The following is a 24,276-nucleotide window of genomic DNA, read 5'->3' as shown; positions in this document are numbered from 1 at the left end:
CCCTAAATTCTCATTAATTCCCATAACTCCCATGTAAAGCTTCCAATATGGAATATTTCCAAAATTCCCTAGCTTAACTTCCCATGGAAATGTTCCGCACCTTTGCAACCCTAGTAAGAAGAGACTAACGTGTGAGGTATAATTGTATACGTTATATAAAGTGCTCAGTTTGTATACTTGGTAAACCCACAATTTCTGGGCAGAAGTGAGCAGTACGATTGCTAATATAATATGATATGTTCTTTTAATATGCTATTTGTGAGTATAAGTAAGTATAAGTACAAAAGTTTATATCCACAAAACACCAGTTAATATGGTCGGTGTTTTGCATGCTTGTTAAACCCAGGATGACTGGGCAGAAGTGAGAACACGTCCACTGAAATGTATTTTAAATGTATATAAAAATGCCAATAAGAATGAACATAACTGTAACTCTGACCTTCAGCACCACCTGTCTACTACTGTCACTAACTCTTCTAATTGGATAAGAGCTGAATTGACAGACAGCAGGTCTCCACCTCCCCCGATCGCCACGGTTACTGCTTTCTGAAGGAGACAGAGAGAGAGACGTTCAATTAGAGAAGAAGACGGAGCTGATGAAGCCGATGGACATTCATTAGTGAGAAGATTCTGTAGAAGAAGATCAAATAGAAGCAGATTCTTATCACAGGTATCATGATTTGGTTTGTGATATAGCGTTATAGATTCATGGATTACCACATGAACACCGTCAAATCATTTAAAAACCAGTGTGTTGGATTTAGTGCAGTCTAAGTTAATCCCATGGACTCCGTGGTAGAGGACCTGCTGTGTTATATGAAGGTAAATGAATAAGGTCATCAAAACGACAACAGTTAATTTACATATGCAAATACATACATTAAAAAATATTCAATACTGTCTTCGATTTCAGTTCTACACACTGAACCTCTTATTTGACTATGAACATCGAGATATTCAAATGTTTAAAACATGAACAAGATTGAAAATAGAGCATTGCAGGTTTTTTCGTTCATTCATTCATTCACAAATTGCAATTTTGATTTGACAACGATAACGTTGAACACAGCTACATAGTTACTGGTGAATTAGCAACACAACAAGATACTAAATAAACTCATTCACAGACACAACTCTGCTTTTTTTTGGTGCCTGAAAAACTACTTGCATGACCAGTTGTGCTTAAACTTATTTAAACCATCATGACAGACATTCATTTAAATCTCTCAGCCAAATAAAAATAAATCTTTTTTTTTTGTTTGTCTTATTGTGTTTAGGTAACATTTAGTAGCCTGAGAAAGTCAGAGTTGATAAGTATAGCCCTGCAGCAATCAGTTATATATATGACCTAATTATTTGCCATCTATAACTGACTGATTGACTTTGGTGGGTATTTTTTTTTTATAAAGTAAAAACAAGTTCTTTATCGTCAGCTTAATAAAGAACTGACTGACTTTTTCCCTGATTCCTTTGCTTCTCAATGGCAACTGCATATCTGAAAATCTTTGGTTTGTTGTGCAATAAATCAATACATTATCAAATTAATCCAATGAAAGATGTCGGAAATGTACAACAAATGCTTGCACCTTTAATTATTTGGTATGCATTGGCATAATTTAAAATTCAAGCTGCATTATTGATATCAGTATGACAGGACTTTGCTTTCTATGTGACGACAACAATGTTGAAGTGAGGTGAATATTCAGTGGAGGTTCCACGCTGTGATATCATCCTGTCTGTCGGTTTCTATTTGTGTCTTTGATGGGACGCTTCTTCCTGTCTGAATGTTCGCCTCATTACTCTAAAGAGTTTGGTTTAACAGTTTCTTTGGAGGCTTTAAAATACATAATGGACCAAATTCATCTCGTTTAAAATATGCACTCTTTGGGAAAATGTAAAAAAAAGAAAGAAAAAAAACACAATACAACTTGCAGTGCAGGATGTGAACTGACCTTGGAATCATCATCACCTTCCTAATATTGCGCCTGAGACACAAAAACGACACGATTATGATGTTAAACAGCTGCAAACTTGTGTCTTTGTTAAACAGTGATGACCAGATGTCTGGTATTTTCGATCAAATGCAGTGTTTACGATTCAATGTTTTACTACTAACCTCTTCATATTCATCTTCCTCTTCTGGCTCCTCCTCTGAAGACTACCGTAAAAACAAAAGACAGTGAGTGAAAACAGGATTAGCACGTTTATCCTCAGTGGTGCACGTGTTTGTGGGAAAATGACTTACACTCGAACCATCTTCCAGAGCCTTTGCGATGACCTTCACTGCTTTGGGAACTATTTTCTTGAAAAATATGTGACCCAGCTTGGAAGCAGTACTTTTTTCTTTTTTCTGCATGACAAGAACACAGAGGTCTTCATAAATGACAGCTAAGACACACTGGATTGATGGTAAAAGAAGAAGAGATACAATTGGTGGTGGTTGGATGAAGAAAATACTATGTTTCACTCACCATTTTTCCATCTGGTCAAGCTGTGTTGTATACTTAAGTTTAAAATAGTGAAGCTATTTTAAATAGTTCTGCGGAACCGCCTCCAGATCAGTGTGGGGAAAACTAAGGAACTGGTGGTGGATTTCCGCATGAAACGACACTTTCCTCCATCGCCCGTGAACATCCAGGACATGGACATTGAGATGGTAACATCTTACAAATACCTGGGTGTTCACATTATTATCAAACTGGACTGGTCTGATCACACTGCTGTGCTCTACAGCAGTGGTTCTCAACCTTTTTGAGTCGCGACCCCAAATTTAACATGCACGGCTGTCGCAGGTCGTTCCTCTCTGCAGCTGTTAGACTGTACAACAAGCACTGCTCCTAACCAGGCTCCTCATCCCACATGCAATATATTGTATAACATATAATATCCCACACTCAATCACTGTCTATAAGTTAAATATCTAGTCCATACTCTATATATTATGGAAATTGTCTATTATGTACACACTATAGATTATATTCTATTTAACTTTTTTATATATATTCTCAGTATTAATATATTGTCATTTTCTTGTTAATGCATGGTTATTATTTATTATCCTATTCGTTACTGTCTTGTTGTTGTGGGACAAATAAAGGACTCTCTTATCCTATTGGCTCAATTTACTTTTGAGTTTTTGTAATTTCCCAAAAACAATAGTGACTGAATATGGTTAAGAAAAGCACTCTGCATGTCAAGACTAAAGTGAAGAAAAGTTAAATGATGCAATTTCTCAATCTCTTTTACTGTTTTACCAGCAGCAAAGCAGATTCAATAACTGTGAAATAGACCAAGTCTAATCAGGGACAAAGCTAGCAACAGATCATCTGCAGAGATGGAAGAATGACCATCTAAACAGTTGATCAATCACAAAAAACACTTTGGGTTTGCAGAGCATGAATCTGACAAATCATAAGCAACATTGAAAATAAGTCATTAGTCAACCTTGTAACTGAAGGTTGTTTCCTATGGAGTTAGATTTGTGTCTTTATTATTCAATCAAAAAAAAGTTTGCTTCAATCAAAGAAAAACAGTGTTCAAATGCATTTTTTTGAGTGTCAAATATAGTTTTGCATTGAAACAATTTTTTTTTCTTTGATTAAATAGGTTTTTTTGATTGAAGTGAAGTTTTTTTTGATTGAAAATATTTTTTTTGATTGAAGCAAACTTTTTTTGATTGAATAATAAAGACACAAATCTAACTCCATAGTTTCTGCCTCAGATTGTCATGAGAGGGAGTGGTGTTATCACACATCATTTAATGGGAAAAAGTGAAGGAATCCAATTATTTCTCTATTATATTACAGTATATATCAAATGTGTAAATCAATTTTCGGTGCAAACCAAAATCAAGCAAGTACAACTGCTCCACTGGCCTTGATGCTTACAGCACAGAAATGAGAGTTCATCCACAATCAGACTCCTTGTTACAGTGAGGCGATTCTCAAACCCCCCACACAGCAGCCTCTGCATGAATAAGGTCTTGTTCCAGTGTTTTAAAATCTTTAAAATTATAGAAAGTGAACAAGTTTCAGTCTGTGGTTTGTCTGTCGTGAGACAAAAAGGAGAAGAATTCCTTTTGTGCAAACTCACTCTCTGCAGACATCAAATCCAGCCATACAGTACATAGAAAAGTAGTTCATTCTAAAAGTATTTTTGAACTAAGTGTTGACAGTCTGTCATGGTCCTGATCAAACCTGGATTTCTGTTTTGTCACACGGTCACATGTTGTCACCTCTGTTCCCATGAAGATAGAAGTACGAACACACACTGATATAAGCGTTATGTGGCAGGATAAGAAACAACACTCCCTTCCGAGACGGACCAGAAAACTTGAGCTGCTACGACAAGTGTCACTATCCTCCTTCAGATACTCAAGAGCAACTGGGTCATTATCTCCCACAATGCATCACGGGGGTCTCACAGCGAAGTGTGCATGTTTCTGTTATCTACAAGACAGAATACCAAACATTCTGGTTGCCTTGCTTTGTGCTGGGTTGACCATAATATGCAGATTCCTCTATGCTGCTGTGCCAGGTGCCAAAATGCTGTAAAATAACTAGCCTACGCTGTCGGGGGCCGACAGCAAGGGGTATATCCGCGAACTTGTCCAATCCTCAACTTTCCAATATACCCAAAGTATACGCACTCGCACCTGCCACTAACTGTTTTAATGAATTATTAATAAATTCAACAAAATAACTGTTTAATATTATGATATAATGCTGACTACACTTTATACATGTTCAAAGTATCCATATAAACTCGATATTGAACACAGAATACCTGAACTCATAAATTTCTCTCTAGTTTTTAATAAAACTAGTTAACCTATTATACCTTGTTAAATATTATGAATATTAAAATGCTAACCACACCTGCCATATCTTCAAAGTGTCCAAATGTCATGAAAAAGCATACACTATGTTTATTCAATTTCATGAAAAAGCATACAATATGTTCAAATGCATTAATAAAGAAATGGAGGCTTAACTATTTTTATATGATAATTAATACATTTATAGTATAATGTAATAAATATTATGAATAAGTGCTAAATAAACCCATGATATCCTCAATGTGTCCAAATGAGCTCAATAATAAAGAAAAAATGCCTTAACTATTTTTTCTGTGTTCACTAATAAGTTAACCAGTTCACTTATCATGTAACTATTACCAATCATAGCCAAAGTAATAATGATTGTACTTGTAGATAGTCGTTACATGAATCATTGTACAAAATTTGAAGGCAATATCTCCATCAGTCTGGAAGATAAAGCCGAAAATGTGTTTTTAGCGTAATAAATTAATTCATTTGCTAATTAATAATAAAGCTACAAAGAGAGGGATAATTCTCAGGTGGTATGTGATGCCCATGCAACATTTGAAGCCAATACATGCAATACTTTGGAAGATATAGGCGAAAATATGGTTTTTATATCATTAATTAATGAATTAACTAATTAATAATAATGGTAGACAGCTCAAAATCAATAGGGATCATCTACAGGTGGTATGTGGCCCATAAAAAAAATAAGAAAATTTAATCTCAAACGCCTTTCCAGTTATCGCGTTAACGGCTAAAATCTGCGGACGCGCGAGACCTATTACATAATATCCGCATTTCTCAAGGATATAATTATCTGTGGATCCACTGGAGCAGTAAGTGACCTGATCGTATAAGGTCCTTATACAATGTACAATCACAGCAGGTATATTATACACTCACCAGCCACTTTATATCCCGTTTGATTCCAGGTAGAAAGAATATCAAATCAACCAATCGCATGGCAGCAGAATAAGGCATTTAGGCAAGTTCAGTCCAAACGAAGACAGGCGAGTTAAGCGACTTTGAACCTGGCATGGATGTTGAGACACACCTTGAAGTAGACGGGACACAGCACAAGACAACACTAGACAGTTCATTAGGGACACATGGTGTCAAGGATGGTGAACGTAAAACACTTACAATAGGATCCTCAGTCATTTGGTGGTTGGTTCCTAACGGCTGACATTTTTCAGATCCTGGTTCTGTCAATTTGACAGGTTCTTCAAACGTAACAGTTAACACCGTTACTCATCGGAGGCTTTACTGAAGTCTGCTGTAAAATGCTCTTGAACAGTGAGCCAATCTAAACATGAACTTCATACGTCTCTTCTTGATCAGGACATTTCTGTCCAATGACAAACTGATGGTATGTTTCCCAGGCTTTCCCCCGCTCATAACTCACAAGCTACTGCTCATATTTCCTGAACATGAAGTACGTAACCAGCGGTGAGGGGTTGTAAACACTGCTTGATTTATAGGGGTCAAAATGTTAGGAACAGCTGCTGGACACGAGCCCACAGGGTAAACCCACAGGTGACACAAACACACACACACACAAGATAAAGAACACAGAGCATACGTTTCCATGTCGGACAAATTTAATAGAATATTTTAACTAACTCTGTACAAATTGAAAAGAAATATTGCGCAAGTAACAAATTGTGAATAAGAACCATTGCTAAGGCCATTGCTAGCACACGGTCCAATGTGGTAGGTGTGAAGATGTCAACCGCGGCTGAGGGGAATCTGTCCAACAAGGTCTACAATCGTTCTTGGTAAAAAGACGCATAGGATGGAGTTTTATTTTGCTGCTGCTGCAATTGACAACCAGCCACCAGGCAAAGCAGTCCGACCAAAGGGCCATAATCCAAGACATTGGCAACCTCTTCCATTTGTTATCCACAGACATTCTACTGAATCATCAGACAATAACAGAAATATATATATACATATATATATATTCTTTAAACAACTTTAAACGTTGATTACACCGTTAAAGACAGTTGGCAAACAATTTTTTAATAAAAGAGGACGGTGTGTGTGTGTCTTGTCTTTCATTTTGGCTTCTTGGCATTAGAATTTACATTTATTTCAAACATCCTGCACCCGACCCCATCACCAACTCAATGAAAATCATCAACAACCTACTACATATCAGAAAACATACGGTGGGAGATCCACTCTCTACAAGTCTATGTGGTCTCGGGTGGAAACCAACTGTGTCTTAAAAAAGCAAACAAGTTTGAGTGCCCACTGTGTATGCTTAAATCTTATCTGAGGAAAAATATTTACCAGATTACATACCGAGCTGGGGAATCACTGTTCTAATGTCATATGCTCTTGGTAAAAAAGAGACTAACGTGAGGTATAAGTACAACCCGTTAAACAAGATTAATTGGTGTTTTGTGTCCACACAGGTGCTAAGTTTGAATACTTGTGTAAATGGAGAACACATCTCAATATTTTAAATGTATTTTTAACATTTAAGTATCCATGTTTTGTTGACCTGCTAAGTCCAAATAATGTTTGGCGCAATGAGAATGAACCTGTAACTGTGACCTTGGGCCTTGAAGAGATCCAAAAATGCACCACTTCATAAAGCTGCATGACACTAGAATAAATAGTCCAATAACATGACAACGAACATGTAAAAACTGTAAATTAAATTCGAAAGGATACATTTTATGTCAAAAATAAACACCATAAAACAAAAAAACACTTCAGCAACACCAGTGAAAAATAAGGTCAAACTTGTTCAGCAGTTTCCTGGTTAACTATCACTTATTGGCATTAAAAAACCCTGAGTAACTGATTTATTTCCATTAACCTTAAGTTGAGATCCATTCTTTGTCTATTGTGTTTTTTTTTTACAAATGGTTATGTTTTCCGATTATTTTGGCAGTAGTAACATGTTCCACCTTAAACAAAGAAGAAGTCTGTGTGATGCTGTGGTAGTTCAATTAAAGTAGAGTCACTTCCTGCTTTTAGTTTGAATGAAGCCACACAGGAAGGGGGTTAGATGGGCGCAAGACAAAGAAAAAACGAAAAAAAGAAGTCATGCACAGAGTAAAAACGCAGTATGAATGCGTTCTATTGCGTTCAGGTGAGAGTTCATAAAAAGAGCGGAGCCTGAAATACTGGGGGGGGGGGGGGGCTGTTTTCTAATTGGATAAGAGCTGAATTGACAGACAGCAGGTCTCCACCTCCCCTGATCGCCACGGTTACTGCTGTTTGCATTCGGCAGGCTGCGGCTGTTCTTTCTGAAGGAGACAGAGAGACATTCAATTAGAAAAGAAGATGGAGCTGATCAAGCCACTGGGCATTCATTAGTGAGAAGATAGAAGAAGCTAAAATAGAAGCAGATGCTTAAGAATGAAAGCACCTGGGTTTGGTGACGCAAAGAGAACAATGTTAAAAACCTGGGACAGGACAATAGGAGGAAAAACCAACAGGTCAGAGGAGGAAAAGAGAAAAGACACAACAGGAAGAACGGATGCTAGATCTACCCAAGATGTGAGTTAATGTCCTAAACACCTTCGACTAATGACTAATCAGGATGTAGAGAGAAAGAGGCAGCCGGAAAATAAACCATAATAAACCACAGCCAACAGATGAAGATAATCTACATTGAATGTGATGCGTCATCTTTATTTCTCCCTTACCTAGAAATGCATGGTGAAAGAATGATTGGTTATGCCTGTAATGGAGGAGAATCCAGGGGAGAGAGAGACAATATGCACAAGTTTAAGCAACACTGAAAAAAGGCAAGGTGATCGGGCTGAACGACTTGGAGACTGTGTCTAATAGCATTTTTAATTCTGACAGGTTGTTATTTGGTAGATGTGCTGGAGGATTATCACATTACACCATAAAAACAGCTCTTCAGGACCCATGTGTTGGATCTTGTGCCAGCTAGGTTTTTAACACTTGAATTAGGGCTGGGCGATTAATCCATTTTAAATCAAAATCAGATTTATTTGTTTGGACGATGTTAAAATTGTCGATGTTAAAGTTGTCGATGTTGACCGGAGCTCTCTCAGCTCCGGTCAAAAGGACGTACTGAACAAATATTTTAATATTAATCTTTTTTTAAATTAAATCAATTGCTTTACAAGTCACGGGACACGTGTGTGTGTGTGTGTGTGTGTGTGTGTGTGTGTGTGTGTGTGTATAAAACGTCATTCGCTTGCAGTACCTGATATTAATAATTATTAAATATTATAAATATATATAAAAATATATATATATATATATATATATATATTAATATTATATAAAATATAGTTAAAATGTTGATCAGTGTTTATCAAACCTGGAACCTAGTTTTAATGATAATATATATAATGTCAAATGGAGCAAAGAAACCAGACAATATTCACATTTAAGCTTGTATTCATTGTAAAAAAAAAACGCATGTGACGTCATGTTTACGTAACTCCCGATTTTTAAAATGAGTCTCTAAAATAAAGCTAACCTTTAAAAGCATACGCACACATACGCAGTACACAGGTATGCTGGTTGTTTGTAGCGCTGCATTTTTCCTTTAATAAACAGACCGCCCCAGTTCCACTGTAGGCGCGCTTAACGACACTAAAGGAGCTAACGGCGCTAACTGGTAAACAGTGCCTGGACTCCGGGGTCGCGGTGTTAGCAACCGGCAGGCACGTAAACATGGCGTTATGCCCGTCTTTTTCCGGTCAGTCGTCATGGAAACTCGTCGTGCGTTATAACGCCGCTAACGCGCCCAGCACTGATAATATACTTTTTTAAAGGACCGGCCCAGAAACATACGTCGGCCCAGCGGGCATTGCCCGGTACGCCTGATAGCCAGTCCGTGCCATTTCAAACGAAGACTTGTGGCAGAGGCACTAAAACCACCAAAACCACCAAATAGCCATTTAAAAAGGTAGTTCGTGTGAAGCAACTCGTGATTAACAATGTTTTATTGCCAATGTACATATGGCTACTTAGACGACTAAAATTACAAAATGTGCGTTCACCTCCGTTTTGCTTTCCTATAAAACAGTGTTCAAAATTCAACAACATCCATCTATAAATGTAAGGAACATCTGCCCGTCTGTGAATCACATAACTGTCTTTGGACAAGAAGTGTGAGAGATATAGGTAAAAATGCAACAACAGATATATTACTTGAGCTACTTTGGACCGCTCTCACACACAAAAGAGCAGCACCAACATCTATTTATATTATTTATAAATGGATGTTAAGATTAAAAAGAAGTCACAGAACTTTTGTAACAGTGACCATTTCAACACACCAAAAATTAGGTATGCAACAATTAATTAATTAATCCGTTTCAGTGTTTTTTTTTTAAATAATTACACACATTTCAGTTTTATTCATCCATCCATCTTCTACTACTTTATCTTGCACATGAGGGTCACTGGTGCCAATCCGAGCTAACAATGGTTCTAAAAAAATATTATATTTCCTGTTTTTTTCTGCGCTACATAAAGAAATCATTAAAACTGAATCATTGGTGGATGAAAAATGAAAATTTTAAGGTTTGGGAAACACCAATCAAACACTTGTTATGTACCACCATACAATTACATGATTAAACAAGAAAATAATGAATCGAATATGGGGAAAAAAAAAATGTTGTGGCCCGACCAAAAAAAAACACAAAACCCAGAACAAAACAAAAATCCACCACAGACAGAAACAAATGGGAAAAAAATGGCCTTGCCAGATCAATACACTGTGCCACAGCTGTTGCGTAAAACATCTATAGTATAAAATATGCAGTGGTAAATCATATTAATGACCCTTGAATCATTTGAATGTTGAATGAGTTTTGTGTGACGACAATGTTGATAGGAATTAAATATTCAGGAGACACCAGACAGTGATATAATGATGTCCGTTTCAGTTCATCTGATGGGTTTTTAAATGGACCAAAAAGCTTCACATTGTGACAATTCACAATATTGTTTAAAAATGCAGTTTTCCAGAAAAATGTAGATACACCTAAATTACAGGATGTAAACTGACCTTAGGGTCCAAGTCTCCATCGTCATCGTCATCATCACCTTCCTCATCTTGCTCCTGAGACAACATAAAAAGACAACATAACTAAGGTGTGCGAAAATAGTTGTAATGTTCAACAGTAGTACAGCTGCAATCCTGTGTCTTGGATGTCATTACCAGATGTTTTTATTTTTATCAAATGAAAAGTTGTACTACTAACTAGAGCTGAAACAATTAATTGGTTTTTTTCATGATTAAAACAATATTTCTGATTGTTTAAGCTTCTTAAATGTGAATATCATATATATTTTATATGATATTCATATATATATATAGAGAGAGAGAGGGGGAGAGAAATATAGTTTCTTTGCTACACATAACAGTGAAATCATTAAAACTGAATCATTTTGGTTTTTGGACAAAACGAGACATTCGAGAGCATTGTCATTTCCAGGTTTGACAAATACGATCAATTGTTTTTTTACATTTTATGGACCAAACGCTTATTCGAGAAAATAATTGACAGATTAATCGATTACGAAAATAATCGATAGACCACTAACCTCTTCGTCTCCCTCTTCCAGCTCCTCCTCTTCAAACTACAATAATAAAATAAAAAAAATAGATGGAGTTAAAACACACCAACAGTCATGACACAGTTAGCACATAATGGAGCTTTTCTGTGTTCATGTGCAACTCTTCATATATGTACGCGTTTGTGGAAAATGACTTACACTGTCGTCATCTTCCAGGGCCTCTCCAGTGAAATACAGCACTGCTCTAGGAACTATTCTCTCATGGAAAAAATGACCAATCTCAAAGTCTGTGGCTAGAGTGAACTCAGAGTCCTCATCCTGTATGACACGAACACAGAGAAATTTTATAAATTACAGTTAGAAACCTAATGTAAAGATGGTAACAGAAGAAAAAAAAATAGATAGTGGTGGTTTTATGAAGAAAATGCATCTTTTTACTCACCATTTCTCCATCTGATGAAGCTGTAAACAACAGGAAACAGAATTCAGCATATCAACACACTGCTATACAACTATTACTGAAAAGTGGACAATTTGTGCATTAGTCACAACCACAAAGGTAGCTCTTGTGTTAAGTGTAATTCAACACACATCTGAAACACATTTAGAGCAACAACAATGCTTATTATAAATGAGGTCACATGACAGAGGCAGTGACAGGCCGTTAGCAAACAGCAGTCCTCCACCACATGTAATTAAACTGACTGAAGATGACATCATCTTGTCCACTCCCATTTTTAGTGTTCATACTACATTTTTCAATCTGCATAACCACCGTCAGCATTATCATCAATGTAAAGAGCAGGCTCTATACGAGTTTCTTGTGAATGGTGAACGCCAATGCAAATGTATTAACATGACCCTTAACAGTGAACATTATCTCACGTGTATTGATTCATTTCCACAAAAATCTGATTAAATAATCCGAACCAACTATTCATGAGAAACAGCAAGATAATAAAAGGCTTGTTTTGAAAACTGGCCTTAAAATCACATACACCACATATTCATTTAGTTAGTTAAGTTAAATATATTAAATATATATTTATATACAAACATTTCTTAGAATTCAATGACGTACAAGATTGGGCTTACACCAAATTCATTTTCAAAGTTAAATTGTTATGCTCAAATGATTAATAAAAACTTTCCCTTTTGTACTGATAAAGCGATAACAAATTGTTGACACAAAGTACACTGCCTCCGAATAAAGGAAATATGAAAAGTATTGCTGTTTTTGTTTGTTCATAGTTGCTACAGTAATGAACTGACAACAGTTACCCTCTCAATACTTCTGCGATGACACATCGCAACAAATACTTGCTGTAACAGATCTATGTTGAATGCACAGCAGCTAAAGCACATTTACCTGCTGCGTACAAGTTCACAATAATAGCAAAAGAGAGCTTTCCCACTTATGGCCATGACAAGCCACTTTTACACGTTTGACAAAGAGCTTTTTGTTCATTAGTCACATACTGAAGTTATGACAGAACCAGTAAGACAAATATAAGCTCAGCCAATGGGTGTTTAGGTCAACTTCTCAAAGTAAGAATATGTCTGGGCATGTCCGACTGAACCAGAAAGACAATATGGTCATTAAAATGTGTACAACAACAACCTGTTCATTTGAGGCAGAATTACATTTAAAAAAAATAAGAGAAAAAGGTGTTCTCTAACCTTACACAGCTGAGGATAATTCATGAAGTCTGTGATAAGAGCTCTAATTACTTAAATCATTTACACTTCACTGTTGAATCAGCTATGATGCTATTTATATGCAGATCATCAATATGTATAACTTTAAGTTGTGATTTTACAGGCTTTAACAGTGTTCTGACAAACAAACTGGTATTACAAATGTGTCATAAATGCCAGTAAATTCATTGCCGTCAGCGCTGCCTTAACTGTCTAAGCTGTAACATAATATGTTGATGTTAAGGTTCCATACTGGAGCAGCTTAATGTACAAAGTCCAAACTGTGTAAGCTACAGAACATGCAGCCTGTTCCACCTTCTGCTGAATGGCGATGCATCTGCAGTAGGAGTCTGACGCCACCTGCTGCTAAATTAAGTTAAATACAGTCAATAATTTGACACAATGACAACTATATTACCATGTTACCTTCACATTAAGAACAAACTGAATTATCAAAGCCTTTGTGACTCTCCGCCATGTACTGTTCAGACCTAGTATTAACATTTTTCATGGGTGATGTGACCACAAGCAAACAGCTCCAAGTGCCTCAGTTCACACAAGGCGTTGGAATGAATGCTGAAACATCTCAGTGACCTCTACATGCATGTTGCGAACCAGATGGATCCTGGCACTTTTTACTCTTTATTTTAAGGTTTCTACCTCTTTCTTTTTCCCTGTTACAAGGGATGTTTTTCCTGGTAGTTTTTCCTTACCCTGGCCGAGGGGTCTAAGGACAGAGGATGTTACCAACCCTGTGAAGCCCCATGAGACAAACTGTGTTTTGTAATTGTGGGCTATATAAATAAAATTTGATTTGATGTCTCGACTGAACTTTCGTAGTTCTTCAGAGCTCTGGAGTGTGACCAATTTTCTTTGATTGCACTGGTGAGCATACCATTTCACGTCTTCAGCTTGGACTTTTATCTTTCCTTATGTCTATCTGTGAAGCCTGTGTTCTCAACCAAAGACAGAAGGGATATGGTATTAACCTTTGATTGGCCTTAATACAGATATTCCTGTTCTGTATGTATCCAACAACTGTATGTGATTGATCACTCTGGACAGATGTAAATACACCTGGTATGTGGTATAGGTCTGAATTGGGTCCAAGTCAGCATTTGCTCTAATACTATGTCTACACAGCTCACAGAGCGAAAGCTTTAAATTTAAATGGCATGCATAGTAGAAGTAATTGGTTTGACTTGTATGTTTTTGTATTCTCACCTTTAACAGGATTAAAGAAGTTGAAGAAAGAGTCGTTGGGGACCTGTTTGGTAACAGTGCGAACAGTGCCACGGCCTTTATGCTTCTGCTTCTTCTTAATAGTTTTCACAGTCACATCCTTCCCCTTATGCCAATCTATCGGACACCTGGGGGGTGAGAAAATGTTAAAAGTAAATGAAAAAAGTAAATGGACAAACCTGAAATAAGTGCCGTAAATATACAAGAATAATTTACAGGAATGTTTTACAAATGACAACAGCTTTTTATTTCACAACTGAGCATCTTAGATGTCCCACAGTTTACAAGCTTGTGTGTGCGCCCTGGTTCTCACCCTTCACAGTCGATGATCTCTGGCCCCTCGAAAGAGAACGGTTCTGAGGCATCAGGTTCTGACTTCATCTTGTACACTTTAGTGAGGACTGCATTGTTGAAGTAACCATTAGGCTCAAAGTGGAACTCTAATGTGAAACTCTAAAGGAGAAAGAAAAAGACAGATGATTCCATCAGAGACTTAAGTTAATTTTTATTTTATAATGACAACACCATACCAACACTGACCATTGGCTGTCCTGGCTCAGAAAATTTGACTTGAATATCTTTCAGGTGTTTTAGGATGGGCTCATCGTGCTCCTGGTGAAAGATTAACAGACATGTCAGAAAACTATGACACTGTTCAGAAATGTTAAATGTCATTGATGCACAATAACAAGATGAAACATACCTGAAGCATGTCACTGAGCATGTCCACACTTCTGAAAATGGTGAGCCAGAACTCCGGGATGCCCTTTGGGTCTTCCTCTGGTGTGGCTTCTCCTTTCTTTGCGTCCTCAATTGAGGCCTTTTCCTTTACTTCTTCCTGCAGGCAGTGGGCAGAGCACTCATCAAAACTCACTTGAAGTGATTCAGTTTGTTGAGCTTTTGAAAAAGTTCACAAAGATCAAGATCCTTTACAAAAGAGTAACACACAGGTATTCACTGACTGATCGGCCGGTGACCAGAATTGGCAGATTTTCAGGAGATTGGCCATAACCGGTCGGTCAGACAGAGATATGCCGATTTAATGGTGGTGAAATGCACTCGCGCACTGCATGAACAGCGTGCAGCAGCAACAGCAAACGTGATAATGTGAGCGTTTTTGAGCACGTAATGCCGGCTTTTAGCCTCTATCACGAGAATTTGACTGGCAAAAAAATATTGTCCCTGGCCAAAATGTCCAGTGGAAAAAATGCCAAATAATTAAATCAATGATTAAGGGGCCACAGGGTTTAGCCCGGTGGTAGGGCCTCTTGGGCAGCCCGATGTGGTTTTGTAAAATAATGTTTAAAACCGACAGGAAATTTGAAATTATGATTAAGTAATCGGACAGTGAATCTTAAAACAAGCCATGCATTGCTGGTCACATTTAAAAGTAAAATCAAGATAAATAAAAAAAGTGGTAGTGCCCCCTCTTCTGATGCAGACAATAGGCCCTTTTTTTCTGCACACCGCCCCTGCGCTATCCACTTCTGCCTCTCCTGTGCCGTTCGCCGCTCTTGTGCTTTACTATTACCTGAATGTCTGACACAGTAAATTGATAATTAATTTTGAAAACTGATTTTGAATTGTGAGAACTGAATGTGAAAATATATAGAATTTTTCCAATCCAATTATTCAAATTAAACTATTTAAATTCAAATATAAATGTTTCAAATTCAGTTTCTGGCAGCACATATTTCAGCCCACAATGGTTATTCCATAACACTGCACTGCAAAGACAGAAAATAAATCTCCATGTGCTGTAAAGGGCTTTGAAAAAATTAAATCGGAATCGGCTAAAAACGGCATCAGCTGGTCGAACTCCATGAAGATTCAGTCCATTTTCTTTGCTTTGCAATAATGGGAAAATTTGAATTTGGAAGTGATCAGGAAATTCAGGGGGGGGGGGGGGGAGCCAAAGTTGTACTTACAGCAAGCTCTTCCTCTTCCTCTCTGTCACTGTGCCACTCACACTCCGCATCTGTGGGTTCCACTGTTCCTGTGACAATGTCTCGTCTCTGTGACAAAAGAGTTTTAATACCTTTAGTAAAAGATGGTAGAAAGTGAAATCTGTATGTGAACAAATATTAATTTGACCAGGAATCATTATTTTTGCACCACCACACAATTTTTAAGCACACACGCACATGCGCACAAAACAGGTGCAGTGGGGTTACAGCTGCCAGTCTTCGGGGTAACTAATAATGGCTGTCACTGCCTCTGGAAATAGCCTTCACCGACAAAAGAACAGTTGACTACTCGTAGTGGCAGTTTTCAATTTAGCACCAAGGATTTGTATTCGCTGACCACAGCTAAGAGCAGCGAGGCAAAGTTCCCAACGCACTGGTGCAGGGAAATGACACATCTTAAATTTAATCAATACATTCAGAGTAACAGTCAAGTGCAATGAAATGAAATGAAATGAGGTTGAGAGATTGTATATTAGGTGTACCTTCTCAAAGAGTGGCTGGTAGAGGGCAGCATACTTCCTCTCTAGCTCGTGGACTTCCTCGTAGAACTTGGCCTCTATGTTGGCACACTGCACTTGTAGCCGTTTCAGGGCATGTACTCTCCTCTTAACTGCTTTAGGAAGCATGCTATGAGAAGAGAGACATGAAAGACCTGATTTTATGTAAACAGTAAACGAATTATATTCAAACATCACTTCTTTCAAATAAGCTAACATTAAAAACCCCAAGATGATATTTAGGTCAACATAACCACCACTTTACGTAAAACATTCAGTGTTTACAATATGTGTAAGTTGCTGCAAGTGCCATAGTTGTGCAGGTAAGTATCAGTTACATCAATACGGATCTTGCATTTCTCACCACAAGGTAGCTTAATTATATTAAAGACCCAAAACAGGCAGTTAATATTAAAGGAACATTTAAATAAAGAATCTTGTAATAATTGCTTTATAAAACAAAAGCAAACAAAGCGTATACGTAGTAATTTTAAGCTGAAAAACAGCATGTTAAAAACATAGCTATTGTTTCTGTAGCACGTTATCTAACATAGCAAAACGTCTGCCATAACAAAACACAAGTGTAAACCATCTGCACTGACCTTTCCATAAAATGGAAGCCAACAGGCTTGTCCGCTTGACCACCTGGATTTTGCACCCCTTGATCTCCTTTACCTGCAAAAGCAGCAATAAACATTGATCACTTTCACTTGACAAGCTGCTGTTCAACATCCATTAAAGTTAAGGTGACTTAACTGTACCCATAAGCAGATTTGGGTTGGGCCATTCTTTTCATTCATAGGTAGAGTTGAATAACTAGTAGTGCTTTTTTTTTTTTTTAGCGTGGAACACAATTGTTTGGAAGATTATCCAGGACATGTCAATCTGCAACATTTACAAACCTATGTTGTTCAAACTCTAAATTAAATGGAAAATGAATTGCTATTAATTGGTCATTTTGGAGGTTATATTTAGTAAAGAAAGTTAGTTTTTTCTTATGTACATGCTCTTTAAACTATGGGGAGGAGAAATGTATTTGTTTTTACCTTTACTTGAATCCATTTTAGCGTTCCTCTGAAAAAAAACACATCAGTCATTATTAGACACATGCTTATCGTAAATCATGGTGGACACTGAGAGACTAAAGTCAGATCAAAAGTATCTCCAGTGTGAGCGAGGAAAGCAACACATGTCACTTTCATCAGGGAGAACTGGTTTCACATTTTTTCAAGTCAGTGAAAACCGGTGATTTCACTTAGAGTGCACGATAAAGCAAGTATCAGGACAGCTGAGTTTTCTGCAGATTGCCAACACTTTCACTCATGTGAAGCAAACGCAGGCCGATGACGCACTGACATGCTAACAGCAGCTGGGCTAGGCTACGACAGCAAAAGTTAGCATCGCATGTTCCGTTTACAATAGTTAAAGGCCATCGCCGCCTCTGACAGCTATGCGGGATGACTAATAACACAATATCTCATTACTCTGCACACCGACATTGGCTTTATCATCGAGCACATACTGATTACCACCCAGTTAGGGCGGTGCCATCTGACAGCGGCTAACCGGGCTAGCAGGTATAAAAAAAACAAGGAGACAACGTGCTTCTAGCACAGTTTTAACTTACAACAAGCGCGAGGGTGAGCACATATACCCCATGTTCCCCAGTCGCACATGACATATGACATAAATAATTCCAGTAAATGACTGAAGCTACATCGTAGCGCCTTGTGATAATGGAAGTTTAAATTGGCTGTCAATGTTACGCCACCTAGCATACTGCTAGCCGCGTTCACGAGCTAATACCAGCTAGCTGCTGCGGGCTCGCGGCTTAATCAAGAGTGTGAGCAAAGTGTTGGGAAGGCAGTTCATCGATGGTCTGCCAACACAGTTAAACAACTTGTAAGCGTGCGCGATAAACACCCCGCACGAGAGCAAATGCTGATATTACTGAAACCCCAGCGCTAACTAGCTGTTTAGCTCTCTTACCGCTGGCTGAGCAGAACTCTTGCTTGACGCCTCGTTCACTCGTCCTCACTTCTACCACCACGCGCGAGCGGCACACGCGCACCAGCGTCCTGCATTCTCATTGGACAAGCAGGTGAAGGAGGAAACGGTGCTGCGTTCAAGGACTGTACTGCGAAAATGCATTTCGTCGTGTTCACCTCAGTGTTGCTTAATCGACCGTGCTCTGAGATAAACGGATAAACAAATAAAGGATTCAAACGATGAAATATTATGCAATTAAAAATGAAATAATGGTGACGTTTTGAGTGTGGTTTTTTGAAGATGAACATTTTTTTAAATAAACGTACACAACGTTGTTTCTGTCCTGTCCATACATTCCGGGCTGACTGCTAAAGAGGTCAGCCAGTAAGGTGTGTCTGTCCTCTCTTCTTTGTTTACATTTACTGTCTATTTTAGGTTTTGTGTACTTTATACCAATATAGGTAGGAACACATCTCTTTTATTTATTTATTCGATATCCTTGAGATTAGACTTAAGGTCCATGTACTAGTAAGCTTTTTGTCTTCACTAGTAAGACAATTCGGCACACTAGTAGAACTACTAGGGTGCACCAGCAGAATGACTGTGCCTTACAAGTAACGCTTTTTCCACTACTAGTGCTACTTTTGGCCTACTAGTGAGCAATCAAACCTTACTAGTAAACTACTGTGCTGCACTAGTTACACTACAAGGGCTTTCTAGTAGGCATGTGTCATACACTAGTAGCCTCCTGGACCCTACTAGTACTGCCAAAATGCCCACTAGTAGCACTAGTAAGGCATTTTTGACCTCACTAGTACTACTAGTAAGCACCAAAATGCCCATTAGTACGGCATTTTTGACCTCACTAGTACTACTAGTACTGCCAAAATACCCACTAGTAGCACTAGTAAGGAATTTCTGACCCCACTAGTACTACTAGTACTGCCAAAATACCCACTAGTAGTACTAGTGAGGTATGTCTTACCTCACTAGTACCACTAGTAAATACCAAAACGCCCACTAGTAGTACTAGTAAGAGACCAAATGTCCACTAGTAGTACTAGTAAGATGTTTTTGACCTTACTAGTGCTACTAGTGGGCATTTTGGCGCTACTAGTATGGTCCAGGAGGCTACTAGTGCGAGACACATGCCTACTAGTAGGGCCTAGTAGTGTTACTAGTACAGCACAGTGGTTTACTAGTAAGGTTTGATTGCGCACTAGTAGGCCAAAAGTAGCACTAGTAGTGGAAAAAGCGTTACTTGTAAGACACAGTCATTCCAAATTGTCTTACTAGTGAGGACAAAAAGCTTACTAGTACATGGACCTTAAGTCTGACATCAAGGATATCGAATGAATGCTCAAACGGCTTGCCATAGACACCTTAAAATAAGAAATACAGAATTCAACCCATTCACCAGTTTCCAGCAGGATGTAGCTGGGAATACTCCAGATCATTTTTTAGACCACAAGAGGGCTTCAGATGCCTGTGTTTCACTGGGGATGGTACCTCTACACCAGTAGGCCTAACTGTGAATCAACCTAATATTTTTGTAAATATTATGCTTGTTTTATTCTGCAAAAAAAAACTATTGTAAGCCCTGGAGATGTGTTTTTAACATATCTTAACTTTAACAAACAATCAATCAGAGAAGTTAAACAAAATGAAAAAATATAAACAACACTTTATCAGAAATAAAGAAGATGCTTTATAGGCTTACTGACCAAGCTCTTGGTTCTATATGTTACGTAACATCACTTTAAGTGATGGGTTGATGGGCTGGTTGGTTTATTATCAGCATGATTTAAGTTAAAATCTTGTAAAATACAGAAAAGAAAAAAAAACAGATGGTTTTGCATAAATTTGATGGTATAAAGTAAGAAAAATATTACATTGTATTCTGCACCAGCAGAAAATAGTGTAGCTTTACATAAGATAGTTGAAGTATGAAACAATTACACCACACACGCAGGTTATATTTGAGGAAGGACGTCATGTGTTTGCATTATGAGCACTATTTGCAGTGAGGGCAGAGCTCCCATTTACTTGCTTTGTCAGATGACATTAGTGTTTAATTTATTCCAGAGATGATGTAGAGGGATGTTTCTAAATAATTAAAGCTTTCAGTAAATTCCTGTTGCCATCCACAAATGGACAGTCATTTTTTTTATTATCCTATCATTAGAACTCACTTCTCATTCATTTGTATTTCATTTCTTCTGAAATACTGTATTTTTTTTAAATGTTCTGTCATTAAGGCACATATTATGTCACCAGAGTAGTGATCATCTGCTCATACACAGCATTCCACTGATTCACCAGTAGATTTGTTTTCCCCTGCTGGGAAATGAATGCTTTATTTGTGGAAATGGTTAGTGGAGTAACAGACATAAAAACAAACAAAGCACTAACATTGTATTTGCTATCTGCTATCAAGTAGTCTACACACTTGAGAGGAAGTGACAACACCAGGGTCCCTCAGGGTGTGTGGTGACCAGGCTTTGTGCCTGTCACAGTGTGACATTTACCAGCAGGGTTTATACTCACAGAGGAAATCAAATGTGATTCTGTGGCATTTACAGTGATTTAGACACATAGAAACAAGTGTGCAGTAAGCTTAGAAGTGTACAGGTTATCACAGTTTCATTTGAATTTAACAATCGAGTCCTGTTTTATCGCAGAATGTTATGTAAATGTTATAGTTTATACATCGACATTGTGTCAAATGTCATTTTTGTGGATGAATATTTTTGGAATATTGTGATATCATTTTACTGTCATTTGTTATGTTGTCCATCAGTAATCTGCTGCCCGAGCCTGTCAAGGTTATTATAGTTAAACAAAATAATGGAAACTAAAATAATAATAATAAAAAAAATGTTTTATTAAATTAATAAAAATAACTAACGGAAACTAAATTGTGTGTTTACAAAACTGAATAAAAGTAACACAAGTTATAGCGGAAATGTGCTTAGTTTTCATCTTTGTAAATGTATCTAAACATGTATTTATTTAAAATGTTTTTAATTAGTTCTTGTTTACAATGTGGGACATAAGGCTATGCAAGTTAAACACAACATTTGTTATGTAGTTAATGGGGTTGAGTTGGTTCATCAAAGTGAATCAAACCTTGAGTCTTTTGTTGGGTTTATTTATTTATTTCCTCAGATTGAGCTCCCTGAGACTCCTGGATCACAAGCAATGTGATGTGTCTTTTGAGGATTAGTGCCCATGCAAAATCTGTTCTTGCATTTTTTTTTTTTTTTTTTTTTTTTTAGTAATTGTTGGTTTGGTGTGTTTGAGTGCTCATTGTTACTATTACACAGCAACAGTTCAGTGACATTTTTATTTGTGGATGGTAGCAAGCAAATACTAATACCTATTGTCTGTAGCTGTAGGGATCCAGAAACGTCCTTAAAGCTCACATAGAGTGGTCCTGTTGCACATATATGTTAGTTATGGAGGTCTACTTACATACATTAACTTGTTTTTATGGTCAAAAACCTCCTAGTTGCTGTAAACGAGCCGATAGAAATCCTCTTTTCTGACGCTGTTGCCCAGCCTCGAGATTTCAGACTCTCACCGAGATTTCAGACTCGGGGTGCAAACTGTCTAGTGATTGGCCAGTACCCGGAAGTGACGCTCTCAGAAGCGCAGCTCCCCCCTCTGGAGCGGTGGATGCACTGCTACTCATTATCAAAACATTGTTTTAACAGTGTTTAAAAATAGCTTCTTCACGACTCCCCGCCGCAGTCCCTTTTATGACTTTGACCCGGAGTCAGACCCAGAGTCAGAAGACACTGTCGCTCGTGAAACACCTCAATGTACGCAACCTGATGTGCCCGGACTAGTGCCCGGAGCAGGAGGATCTGCTGTTCAGGAGAACCGTTGTTCACGTAACCGGACAGGGTTTTTTCAGAGATCTTGCTGAGCCCGAGATTACAATAAAACACAGCATTCTCAGCAGTGGCTGAACTGTTTGTTTTGAACCTTCAGGGCTTCATAAACAAGGTAATGACGCAGATACACACTAAAAAACAGCGTTAATTGGAACTTCCGGTCTAGGTCTCCGCTTTAAATTCGGGACCGTTATTGCTCCTTTAAATTTGGGACATTGCAGTCGGAATTGTCGCTTGTTTATTCAAAGTCTAAAAACTTTCCAAAGTAGGCTGTGCTATTCGAAATGTCAGTTTATTGCACATCATGCAGACATAGTTTTGAATAGCCACTGCATACCTGTGTTTGTAGGCGTGTTGTTGCAAAATCCGCTGACTCATTGTAATGCAAGCAAGACCCTCCGAATTCAGTGGGTCTTTAATGCTGAGGATAATAATCACTCACACATCTTGCACTTGTGTAACTTTTTTACACCCACAGTGCTGTGTGAGTGAGAGGGGGAGTGGCTACAGTAGAGCAGCAAAAGCCAACGTGCGCTTCTTTTACCGATATATTTAGCATTACTTATCCAAACAACAACAGCATCCTGCAATGTATAGATAGATGTTGTTATGTATATGCACGTCTTTAGTCTGTTGGCTTTTACCTTTCACAATAACTGCATGCAACCTCAGCAACTAAAGCATTTACAAAAACTAAAAACTTGGAAACCTGCTCTAAAAAACTAATTAAAACTAAATTTAATTTCAAAAACAAAAAGTCAAAATTAATTAAATACAAAAAATCCCAAACTATTACAACTTGCTGCCTGTTTTAGTCAGAGATGTTTAATCTCATTGTGTCCTTCCTGGTTGAATAAAGATTCAAATAATAATAAACATGGTCAGAGATTATTGTGATTAAACGCCTCAGCATAATATATTGGATTTTTTTTAGACCAAATAAATTACAAACATTTCTTTGAATTTGGGTCATTTAAGGGTTTTGATCGTTTTGCAACCTCTCTGTAGAAGCAGAGTCTCTGTTGAAATGAAAGTAATGACATTAAGACAATGGTTCCACCTGCAGCCTGCACACACAGCTTTGTTTTCCACAGCCTCAGCCCGTCAGCGAGTCAGCTCCAAGATTATACCCACTCTGTCTTTTGTATTTACTTCCACCCTCCTCACTGGCAGCTCACACCTGGGTCTATGAATGTTCTGTACACAGCGGCGTTGCTACTTGTCTTGTCACAAAGTGTTATTTTATGTTTATGCTTAAGATGTGAGATTCATTCTTATCACGCTTCTGTCAGATCGGTCGATAATAACCAGACTTTCGAACGCTGCGTATCTCTCTGTACAATCAATATCACATCAGTGAATCTCTGAAGAAGCGCCGCAGAGTGAATCCACTCATTCGTGTGCTCAATCGGCCACAAACAACATCACAAAAGTTGTTGTGCCGTATTCATCCAGCGACTTTTGAATCCGGTCGTAATTTCTCCTGCTTTAGCTCACACTTGTTTTTCTCTTAGTCGTTGCTGGAGGCTGACATGGTGTATCTTAAAACAATATCACAACTCTGTCAGAGCTCAGCTTCTGGCACAGCCCTGGATCGTCCTGATTCTTTCTGTGGTCTGTTTCCACGA

The 24,276-nt window shown here is 37.9% G+C and overlaps 1 protein-coding gene across 2 annotated transcripts; it reads right to left on the bottom strand.

Annotated features, from left to right (window-relative positions):
* Positions 1-485: 485 nt before the first annotated feature.
* Positions 486-18,806, bottom strand: nap1l4a (nucleosome assembly protein 1-like 4a). 2 transcript variants are annotated; one of them, XM_083893097.1, is made up of 17 exons: positions 18,750-18,806; positions 17,807-17,834; positions 17,363-17,435; positions 16,746-16,890; positions 16,225-16,311; positions 15,000-15,134; positions 14,837-14,908; positions 14,610-14,749; positions 14,279-14,424; positions 11,799-11,818; positions 11,555-11,674; positions 11,384-11,419; positions 10,845-10,898; positions 2,246-2,350; positions 2,117-2,158; positions 1,953-1,985; positions 486-546 (listed from the first exon to the last, which is right to left on the bottom strand). In XM_083893097.1, exons 2-16 carry the CDS (start codon positions 17,820-17,822, stop codon positions 1,974-1,976), a joined length of 1,203 nt encoding a protein of 400 aa, XP_083749223.1. In that variant the 5' UTR covers positions 17,823-17,834; positions 18,750-18,806; the 3' UTR covers positions 486-546; positions 1,953-1,973. The 2 variants fall into 2 exon arrangements, with proteins under 2 accessions (XP_083749223.1, XP_083749224.1); XM_083893098.1 differs by lacking the exons at positions 486-546; positions 1,953-1,985; positions 2,117-2,158; positions 2,246-2,350 and adding an exon at positions 6,424-8,088.
* Between the last annotated feature and the right edge of the window lie 5,470 nt (positions 18,807-24,276).

The sequence above is a fragment of the Microchirus variegatus genome (genome assembly GCF_963457635.1).
Source record: "Microchirus variegatus genome assembly, chromosome: 8".
Lineage (NCBI taxonomy): Eukaryota > Metazoa > Chordata > Actinopteri > Pleuronectiformes > Soleidae > Microchirus > Microchirus variegatus.
Note: the sequence above shows the minus strand (reverse complement) of the source record. Positions and strands in the feature narration are given on the sequence as shown.